This window comes from Macaca mulatta, chromosome 3 (assembly GCF_049350105.2).
Source record: "Macaca mulatta isolate MMU2019108-1 chromosome 3, T2T-MMU8v2.0, whole genome shotgun sequence".
Classification (NCBI taxonomy): domain Eukaryota; kingdom Metazoa; phylum Chordata; class Mammalia; order Primates; family Cercopithecidae; genus Macaca; species Macaca mulatta.
In genome coordinates this window covers 49,798,446-49,809,166 of record NC_133408.1, presented here as the reverse complement: position 1 = coordinate 49,809,166, position 10,721 = coordinate 49,798,446, and the positions used below count along the sequence as shown (strand labels likewise).

The window sequence follows — 10,721 nt, the reverse complement described above, 5'->3', positions numbered from 1 at the left end:
TCATCCCTACAAAAATTTTAAAATGAGCCAGGCATGGTGGTGCACACATGTAGTCTCTGCTATTCAGGAGGCTGAGGCAGGAGCATAAATTGAGCCCAGGAGACAGAGATTGCAGTGAGCTATGATGGCACCACTGCACTGCAGTCTGGGTGACAGAGTGAGATTCAGTCTCAAAAAAAAAAAAGGTGAGGGGCCTGTAATCCCAGCACTTTGGGAGGTCGAGGCGGGTGGATGACCTGAGGTCAGGAGTGACCAGCCTGGCCAACATGGTGAAACCCTGTCTCTACTGAAAAATACAAAAATTAGCTGGGCATGGTGGTGGGTGTGCCTGTAGTCCCAGCTACCTGGGAGGCTGAGGCAGGAGAATCGCTGGAACCCCAGAGGCAGAAGCTGCAGTGAGCTGAGATCGCGCCACTGCACTCCAGCCTGGGCGACAGACCGAGACTCCGTCTTAAATAAATAAATAAATAAATAAATAAATAAATAAGGCAAAGAGGGAGTTCTCCCTGGGTACAGGAGACCTGGGGGGTTGGGTCCCAGCCCTGCCACTGACCTGCCCTGGGACTGCAGGAAGTTTCTCTGCCTGCCAGGCCCCAGGTTTCTTCTCATCCGTATAATGAGATTAGTCGTAACACCTGCCCTGCCCATTTCTGGGGACTCAAGGAGAGGCTACGTCTATGAGCAAGAACGTGTTTCAAGAAGGGGAAATAAGCTCTTCCCACGTTCTGATGCCTGCTTTCAACTGCCTTTCAAAAGGGAGTGAGAGAGGGGAAACCTGTATTATATGGGCCGGGCATGGTGGCTCACACCTGGAATCCCAGCATCTTAGGAGGCCGAGGTGGGAGGATCACTTGAGCCTAGGAGTTTGAGACCAGCCTGGGCAACACAGTAAGATTCTGTTTCTACAAAAAGTTATAAAATTAGCTGGGCAGCCGGGCACAGTGGCTCATGCATGTAATTTCAGCACTTTGGGAGGCCGAGGCAGGCGGCTCACGTGAGGTCAGGGGTTCAAGACCAACCTGGCTAACATGGCAAAACCCCGTCTCTACGAAAAATACAAAAATTAACCAGGAGTGGTTGTGCACGCCTGTAATCCCAGCTACTCGGAAGGCTGAGGCAGGAGAATCACTTGAACGCGGGAGGTGGAGGTTGCAGTGAGCTGAGATCACACCATTGCACTCCAGCCTGGGCAACAGAGTGAGACCTGTCTCAAAAAATAATAATAATATAATAAGCAAAAGAGACCCCAGAGAGTTTCCTTGACCCTTCCACCATGTGAGGACACAGCTAGAAGGCACTCTCTATGAACCAAAAACAGACACCAACTCTTCCTAGGTTTTTGTTTATTTTTTTTAAATGAAGTCTCACTTTCTCACCCAGGCTGGAGACCAGTGGTGTGATCTTGCTTCACTACAGCCTCTCCCTCCCGGGTCCAAGCTATTCTTGTGCCTCAACCTCCCAAGTCTGGAATTACAGGCACATGCCCCCATGCCCTACTAACTCTTGTATTGTTAGTAGAGACGGAGTTTTACCATGTTGGCCAGGCTGGTCTCAAATGCCTGACCTCAAGTGATCCTCCCACCTTGGCCTCCCAAAGTGCTGGGATTACAGGAGTAAGCCACCATGCCGGTCTAATTTTTAATTTTTTTGTAGAGACGGAGTCTGGCTATGTTTCCCAGGCTGGTCTTGAACTCCTGGCCTCATGTGATCCTCCCACCTCGGCCTCCCAAAGTGCTGGGAATACAGGTACGAGCCACCATGCCTGGCCTCCTCTCATATCTTGATCTTAGACTTCTCTGCCTCTACAATTGTGAGAAGGAAATGTCTGTTGTTTTTAAGCCACTCAGTCTCTGGTGTTTTGTTATCGCTGCCTGAGTGAACAAAGACAGCCTCCCATCTGCCCAAGCACAGGCTGGGCCCCAGGAGGGTGGCAGGTGCATGGCTCACTGGTCATTAAACAGCGGGAGGGACACTGGTCCATACGAAGTGCCATGGCAGTGCTGAGAAAGAAGGGAGTCACTCTGTTTGGTGGTCAGCCTGGAGAGACTGTCTGGGAAGACATTACAAGAGGAGGTGATATCTGAACTGGGTTTTGAAGTAGCAGTAGGAGTTTTCTCTCTGGGGAGGAGGTGGTTCCAGGCAGGGGAACAGCACAGGCAAAGGCTCAGAGGTGTGAAGGAGCAGGGAGTGAGGGACCCCGATTGGGAGGATCTTGAATTTCCTTACCTGGTGGCAAATGGTTCTCAATGTCTTCCCACTTCAACGCACTTCACGTTTCTTTCCTGTCCTGCTCAAGACAGATGTCCCTTCCAGAAGTTTTTCTTTTTCTTTCTTTCTTTCTTTCTTTTCTTTTTTTTTTTTTTTTTTTTTTTTTTGAGACGGAGTCTCGCTCTGTCGCCCAAGCTGGAGTGCAGTGGCCGGATCTCAGCTCACTGCAAGCTCCGCCGCCCGAGTTTACGCCATTCTCCTGCCTCAGCCTCCTGAGTAGCTGGGACTACAGGCGCCTGCCACCTCGCCCGGCTAGTTTTTTGTATTTTTTAGTAGAGACGGGGTTTCACCGTGTTAGCCAGGACGGTCTTGATCTCCTCACCTCGGGATCCGCCCGTCTCGGCCTCCCAAAGTGCTGGGATTACAGGCTTGAGCCACCGCGCCCGGCCTTCTTTCTTTCTTTCTTTTCTTTCTTTCTTTTTTTTTTTTTGAGACAGAGTTTCATTCCTGTTGCCCAGGCTGGAGTGTAATGGCGTGATCTTGGCTCACCACAACCTCCGCCTCCCAGGTTCAAGCGATTCTCCTGCCTCAGCCTCCCGAGTAGCTGGAATTACAGGCATGCCACCATGCCTGGCTAATTTTGTATTTTTAGTAGAGACGGGGTTTCTCCATGTTGGTCAGACTGGTCTCGAACTCCTGACCTCAGGTGATCCGCCCGCCTCGGCCTCCCAAAGTGCTGGGATTACAGGTGCGAGCCACCACGCCCTGCCAGAAGTTTTTCTTGTGAGTTGAGGTGAACCTCTGAATCCCCTTGGGGAACTGAGGTATGTCCCCTTCGGGGAATGCCCCCTCTTCACCCAAAAATGGGGGCCACAGGTGATAATCTGTTGGGTTTCCCAGAAAGAATACATCTGGCATAATTAGAGTGTGAAGGTCGGGCTGACGGGAGCTGGTACCCTGATCCAGGGGAGAGGTGGTCACAGGTCTCTGTCTACCTGCCCTGAGCCCATCTCATCTTTTTTATTATTTTTATTTTTATTTTTATTTTTATTTTATTTTATTTTATTTTATTTTATTTTATTTTATTTGAGAGGGCATTTCACTCTTGTTGCCCAGGCTGGAATGCAGTGGTGCGATCTCGGCTCTCTGCAACCTCTGCCTCCCGAGTTCAAGTGGTTCTCCTGCCTCAGCCTCCTGAGTAGCTGGAATTACAGGAACAAGTCACCATGTCTGGCTAATTTTGTATTTTTAGTAGAGACAGGGTTTCGCCATGTTGGCCAGACTGGTCTCGAACCCCCGACCTCAGGTGATCCACCCACCTCGGCCTCTCAAAATGCTGGGATTACAGGCGTAAGCCACCACGCCCGGCCTTCCATCTGGTAATTTTCTGTCTTGAAGAGGAACTACCCTGCCCTGGCAGAGGCTGGCGATGAAGGAGGGAGAGAGGGCAGGTCCCCTGGATAAAGAGATGAGGGGGTGTGAGGTCTGGGAGCCCCCCTCCCGGGGCCAGGCTGCAGGGGGACAGCAGGGCCATACCAGGAGTGCCACAGAGCTTGCATTTGGGCGTGATCTAATCCCCAGTCCTGCCCTGACCTCCTGGTTGCTCTTGGCCAAGCCCTCTTCCCTGTCTGTGCTAGAAAGTGAGGGTCACTCCCTTCCACGCAGAGGGGTGAATTGAGGGTGGGGATCTGAGCTCTCTGAGCAGCAAAGCTGGACACAGGCCAAGCTGGGAAGCTTGTCTTCATCCCCCATCCTTCCCCAGAGCGGGGCCGTGAGAATCTGAGAACCTGGAGCCTGGGAGGTCAAGGCTGCAGCGAGCTATGATAGCACCATGGCATTCTAGCCTGGGCAACAGTGAGACCCTGCCTCAATAATAATAATTAATTAACTAATTAATTAATGAGACTCCAGAGAACTTCCTTGATCGGCACTCTCTACGAACCAAAAACAGACACCAACTCTTCCCAGGTTTTTTTGTTTTGTTTTGTTTTGTTTTGTTTTGTTTTTTTGAGACAGGGTCTCACTGTCACCCAGGCTGGAGTGCCATGGTGCCATCTAGGCTCACTGCAGCCTCAACCTCCCAGGCTCAAGTGATCCTCCCACCTCAGGTCCTAAAGGAAGAGTCACTACACTGGGGACTGTTTGGACAAGGAGATCCACGGGGCAGACTTGGCGGGATAGTCCCTGGGGCAGCTTGGATCCTGGGGCTGCCTCCTCCTTCCTCAGCCCCTCCCTGGTCAGGCGCTCCTGGGGTGGGGTGGGGGAGTCCAGGCTTGTCTTGCAACTGATTGTTCTCTTCGGACCCTCCCTGGCGATGCCAGATTCACTGGGCCGGCAGATTCTGCCCCCAAACCTGTCCAACCAGTTGTTTGAGAGGAGGGGGTACCTGGGAGGGGCAACAGGAGATGCCAGGAACAGCTTCCCCTAGCCCAGCACAGACTACAGACCAGGGAGCCTCTGGAGCTGCAGACACTGCAGACAGACGAACAGATGGACAACAGCTGGAGGCTTGGCCCGGCCATGGGGCTCTCTGCGGGACAGTCCCAGCTGCTAATGTCGCTGTTGCTGCTACTGACCCATGTCCAGCCTGGGACAGGCATAGGTGAGTAAGCGGGGGGTTGGTCGGGAGGGACCCACTGCATCTCAGGCTGCAGGACAGACCCAAGACCTCACTTTGTTTCCAAATTCTCACGCGTGGCTCCTGCCTCCTTTGTTTCCCTGAGGAGAGGTTTCTAGGCGTCCAGGACAATGCGTGTCCCCAGGAAGCTCTGGCAAGCCCAGCCTGGGCAACATAACAAGACCCCATTTTTAAAAAAGATTTTTGTTTTTAATTAGCTGGGTGTGGTGGAGTGCACTTGTAATCCCAGCTACTTGGGAGATGGAGGCGGGAGGATGGCTTGAGCCCATGCAGTGAATTATGAATGCGCCACTGCACTCCAGCCTGGGCCAAAGAGCAAGACCCTGTCTCAAAAAAAAAAAAAAAGAAAAAGAAAAACTGGACAGGTTGAGAGATACATTCCTACAATCTCTGCGTCCCCCCTAGTCTTTGCCTGCTCCACTTCTCTTTCTCTTTCTTTCTCTTCCTTTCCTTTCCTTTTTCTGTTCCTTTCCTTTCCTTTCTTTCTGATGGAGTCTTGCCCTGTCACCCAGGCTGGAGTGCAGTGGCGCAATCTCGGCTCACCACAACCTCCGCCTCCTGGGTTCAAGTGATTCTCCTGCCTCAGTCTCCTGAGTAGCTGAGATTACAGCCATGAGCCACTATGCCTGGCTACTTTTCGTATTTTTAGTAGAGACGGGATTTCACCATATTGGCCAGGCTGGTCTCGAACTCATGACCTCATGATCCGCCTGTCTCGGTTTCCCAATGTGCTGGGATTACAGGCATGACCCACGGCGCCCGGCCTCCACTTCTCTTTCTAAACATTAAGTGCCTCCTGCACGCAGAGTGCCCTGGGCTGCAGAGATAGGACTGAGAACTCTAAGAAAGGAATCACGACAGTCGCCCCCAAGGAAGACTCTAGCCTGAACCTTTGGAGTTGAGTTGAATTCAACGTAAATGAATCAAATTGAACTGAACTGAACCAAACAGGGGCAGCTGCTGGAGACTTGCCTAGAAGCCCAGTCCATCATTGTGCTTCTTCCGGACCTGTATTTGGGGTTGGGGAGAGGAGGGGCGCTGTAGTCCTGCTCCTGCCTGGGAGGCTCAGTTGGGGAGGTCTGAGCTCTCCAACCCGCAAGGCTGGACACAGGCCAAGTTGCCAATCCGGAGTCCCCTCTGGCGTACGGACCTGGGAAGCTTGTCCTTGTCCCCCACCCTTCCCCAGGGAGGGGCGGTGGGAGTCTGAGAGGGGGACTTGGTCCAGAAGGCGAAGATGCCTTGGAGCCATGGTGGGAGGTGGCAAAGAACAGGGCGGGGAGGAGAGGACATTCTAGACTTGGAACCAAGTTCTGGCTTCAGAGACCCCAGACCCTCTGGGCAGTCTGTGTCCCAGCCTGGAGTCTCAGCCAAGCAGACTTTCCCGTGCCATCCCACCCCCCGCCCCCACCCTCCCGCCCCCTGCCAAGTTACTCATCCTCTCAAGCAGCACAACCTGGACCATGTGGGTGGAGCTGGAGGGACTTAAGTTGGAGGTCACTGCGCATGTCAGGAGCAGAGTTCAGCCAAGGGTCAGGCTGCCCCCAAATTCCAGTTTCATCCCAACATGGCCGGGCCCGGGAGAACTGTGCCTACCGCCGGGGTGGAGGCTCCCATGCCGCCATTGTCCTACACCTCCCACGGTGCCCACCCCCAGTAGGCTCCTCAGAGAGGGGCCAGGGGCTGGACTCAGGCCTCTTACCCATGCCCATGGGGCATAGAGTCGCCAGAGAAGAAGCTTCCTGATTCATACCGGACCCGACCTCCCAGGAAGTGCCCCTAATTTGGGGCTCCCATGTTAAGTCTGGATCTGGGTGGGGGGGAGATCAGAGCTGTTGGGGGCTTGGTTGCCCCATTTGGCCTCTCCTCTCTGCCCTCCCCTTCCAGCTGCCCCAGAGCACATCAACTATGTGCCCCAGCTCTCAAACGACACCCTGGCGGGGAGGCTCACCCAGTCCACCTTCACGCTGGAGCAGCCTCTGGGCCAGTTCCACAGCCACAACATCTCTGACTCGGATACCATCTGGCTGGTGGTGGCCCTCAGCAATGGTGGGTGCTGCTGGGGCCGGGCCTCGGTTTTCCCTCTGTGAAATGGGCCTGCGGGCCTGAGGGCAGTAGCGGGTGTGTTGGGGGGAGATGCAGGGAGCAGGTGCTGCAGGGGATGGGGCCGGGGAGGGCTGTCAGGCCTGGTGGGGTGAGGGTGGAATCCTGCTATGTGACTGTCTAACCACAGTGCCACCCTTAGCCACCCAGAGCTTCACGGCCCCACGGTCAAACCAGGACGTCCCGGCTCCTGCCAACTTCTCCCAGAGGGGCTACTATCTCACACTGAGGGCCAACCGGGGGCTGTACCTGGGTGGCCAGGCCAGAGGCCAGCTCCGTGTCCTCCGCGTCGGCAATGATACCCACTGCCAACCAACAAAAATTGGCTGCAACCATCCCCTCCCGGGACCCGGCCCCTACAGGTGAGCGGTTCTGCCAGGCCCTGGCTCCTGCCTGCACCCAAGCCAGAGCCTGGGGCAGCTCCTAGGATGCTCACCAGGGCCCCAGCAGGATGCCTGGGTCCCCTGCTCCTGCTTGGCCAAAGGGAAGAGGAAGCAGCAGACAGGGGTTGGAGAGGCCTTCATGAATTACATGAATTATCCGTTTCTTTTCTTCTTCTTCTATTTTTTTTTTTTTTTTTTTTTTTTTTTTTTTTTTTTTTGAGATAGACTCTTGCTCTGTGACCCAGGCTGGAGTACAGTGGTATGATCTCGGCTCACTGCAACCTCTGCTTCCTGGGTTCAAGCGATTCTCCAGTCTCAGCCTAACGAGTAGCTGGAATTACAGGCATCTCACACCACACCCAACTAATTTTTGTATTTTTAGTAGAGGCCGGGTTTCGCCATGTTGGCCAGGCTGGTCTCAACTCCTGGCTTCAAGTGATCTGCCCACCTTGGCCTCCCAAAGTGCTGGGATTCCAGACGTGAGCCACCGCGCCCGGCCTATCCTGCTTTTCTCGAGCAGAAGGCTCCCCACCTCAAGCCTCAGTCCCCATGGGCCGTGTGGACCACTCAGGTGGCATCTCTCCATCCAGACAGTCTCCCCTCACTAAATGCTTGATTCACGCATGTTCTGTTCTGAGAGATCTAATACCTGCCCCCTACCTTTCCCAAATGAGGACACAGAAGCCCAGAGAGGAGGGACACTCCCAACGTCACACTGCTGGAAATGTCACCCCTAGATTCGAACCCATTCTATTGGGCCTTTAGTCCCCAGCTCCCTCCCCAGGCTGCTCTCCCTAGGGCCTGGGACTCCAGGGGACAGACTTGCAGGCACCAGGGCCTGATGGTTTCAGGACTCTGGGGGACCCCCATGGCCAATGCTGGGTCTCCCATTCAGGGTGAAGTTCCTGGTGATGAATGACGAAGGACCCGTGGCTGAGACAAAGTGGTCCAGCGACACTCGCCTGCAGCAAGGTAGGGGCCAGAGGCTCCGGTCGAACAGTAGGGGCAGAGGGCCGGGCAGAGGGACTGGATGGAGCCTGGGGCTCCTGAGGACTGAGGATGGGCTGGAGGAACAGGTCAGCCCACCACCCAGTCAGAGGCAGTTGACCGTCCGGCAATTTGCAGGCGCCCCTCCCCCAGCCACTCTCTTCCCCCAGGCCTGGGTGGTAGGGGAGGCGGGGCGGCGGGGGGCGGGGGCGGGGAGTGGTGGTGGTGTGATTGGTCTGGATTCTGCCCAAGGGCCCCTTCCCGTCAGGTAAAATTTATTTTCCTGCCCGCCTGTGCGGCCCCCCATCACCGCCTCAGCCCAGGCACTTCAGGCTGTCCCCGGCCCCCAGAGCCCAGGCACCGTGGTCATCATTGCCATCCTGTCTATCCTCCTGGCAGTCCTCCTTACAGCCCTCCTGGCTGTGCTCATATACACCTGGTGAGTGGACCGGGCTGAGACCGCCCATGCCTCTTGGGAGGGGCGGGACCCTTGGGCATTAACCTCTCCCTCTCTAGTTACTCCCCGCCCGCCCCTGCCCACCTTCCAAGCGGGTGCTGTGCACCCCCTGGTGGCAGCATCTGGGATTGCAAGTGGTTGCAACCTGCAGACACCGGAGTCGGGGAGACACTCCAGGTGGAGGTGAATTGCTTTCAGGCCAAGTTCCGAGCATTGCCTCAAGATGCCATACAGGCCAGGTGTGGCGGCTTACACCTGTAATCCCAGCACTTTGGGAGGCTGAGGCGGGTGGATCACCTGAGGTCAGGAGTTCAAGACCAGCCTGGCCAACATAGTGAAACCCCATCTCTACTAAAAATACAAAAAATTAGCCAGGTGTGGTGGCACGTGCTTGTAATCCCAGCTACTCAGGAGGCTGAGGAAGGAGAATGGCTTGAATTGGGGAGGTGGAGGTTGCAGTGAGCTGAGAGATTGCATCACTGCACTCCAACCTAGGCGCCAGAGTGAGACTCCATCTAAAAAAAAAAAGGGTGTCAGGGTGTCATACAGAGCTCAGGTGCCTGAGCCTGGGGCACGGAGGGTGTCCACAAGGCTTCCTAGAGAAAAGGGGAGACCTAGCCCTGGTGGGATTTGGGGAGGAGGGGGAGAGGCGGTGACTCTAAGAAGGGGGCAGGAGGGGTGCAGGCAGCCAGGCCAGGCCAGGGGCCCCAGGGGCCCAGCTGAGGAACTGGGCTGTATCCTGCAGCCTGTGGGAGCCAGTAGTGGGTTTTGACCAAGGGAGACAGACAGATAATGTTTGAGCGGGATCCTGGGGTGTGGAGGGTGGAGGGGGAGAGTGGTGAGGGGCAGGAGCGATGAGCTAGATTTGTGAGGTTTGGAGGAATCACCTCAGTCCCTTTGGTTAATTCCGCCTGGCCAGTGGAGTCTCAGTTTCCCCTTTGTGATGGGTCGGAGCATGCTGGCCAATGGGTGTGGGATCTCCGCCAGCGCTTTTCTTCAGCATCCATTATCTCTCCCTCTCTCCTCCCCTCCCAAGCTTCAACAGCTGCAGGAGCACTTCGCTATCAGGCCCAGAGGAGAGAGGGAGTGTGAGAAGATACACCACGCACCACACGTTCAGCACTCCTGCTGAGGGGGCTTCCTGAGGGATTTCAGGGGGGTCCATGTGTCCCTCCACCTCCTCCCTGGCCCAGGCTGCAGAGCCTGGGCTGGGACATGCCCTGAAGCTTCTGGACCCTGAGAGAGATCGTTTCTTTTCTTTACTTTTTTTTTTTTTTTTTTTTTTTTTGAGACGAGTCTCACTCTGTCACCAGGCTGGCACGATCTCGGCTCTCCGCCTCCCGGGTTCAAGCGATTCTCCTGCCTCAGCCTCCCGAGTAGCTGGGACTACAGGCATGCGCCATCACGCCCAGCTCATTTTTGCATTTTTGGCAGAGATGGGGTTTCACCATGTTGGCCAGAATGGCCTCGATCTCTTGACCTTGTGATCCGCCCGCCTTGGCCTCCCAAAGTGCTGGGATTACAGGCGTGAGCCACCGCGCCCGGCAAGAGAGATTGTTTCTAGATGAGGGTGGGGGGTGAGTGTCCTTAACCCAAAGCTTGTGCCAGTCTCTATCAGAAATAAATGCCCCCAACATCCCCCTGCCTGCCTGTGACATCGTACACCTGGGCAATCTTTCTGCACCACTGCCCCTAGCTCCTCCTCCTGGGGAGGTCCCCAAGGGCATGTAGGACCGGGGCGAGGCTCAGGATCCTAGGGCAGTTGTCACCTGGGGCAGGACGGGCCTCTCTGCCAGCCTCACTGTCCCTATCTGTAAAATGAGGATGGTAACCCTGAACCCACAAGGCCACAGTAAGACTAAACCAAGATGAACGTGCCTTGGGAACTGTGAAGACTGTGGACCCAAGGCTGGTCGCAATGGCTCAGGCCTGTAATCCCAGCACTTTG

At 55.2% G+C, this 10,721-nt stretch overlaps 1 protein-coding gene across 1 annotated transcript; it reads left to right on the top strand.

Moving 5' to 3' along the window:
* Positions 1–4,595: 4,595 nt before the first annotated feature.
* Positions 4,596–10,411, top strand: UPK3BL2 (uroplakin 3B like 2). Its single transcript, XM_001108997.5, has 6 exons — positions 4,596–4,810; positions 6,731–6,892; positions 7,089–7,308; positions 8,225–8,301; positions 8,635–8,755; positions 9,810–10,411. Exons 1-6 carry the CDS (start codon positions 4,699–4,701, stop codon positions 9,916–9,918), a joined length of 801 nt encoding a protein of 266 aa, XP_001108997.2. The 5' UTR covers positions 4,596–4,698; the 3' UTR covers positions 9,919–10,411.
* The last annotated feature ends 310 nt before the right edge of the window (positions 10,412–10,721 follow it).

Bases quoted from the DNA above. Each gene is read 5' to 3' on its own strand.
- UPK3BL2 (XM_001108997.5), top strand. From the start codon at position 4,699: ATGGACAACAGCTGGAGGCTTGGCCCGGCCATGGGGCTCTCTGCGGGA. The intron at 4,811-6,730 runs GTGAGTAAGCGG...CTCCCCTTCCAG, and splicing joins CCAGCCTGGGACAGGCATAG to CTGCCCCAGAGCACATCAAC. The intron at 8,756-9,809 runs GTGAGTGGACCG...TCCCCTCCCAAG, and splicing joins GCTGTGCTCATATACACCTG to CTTCAACAGCTGCAGGAGCA.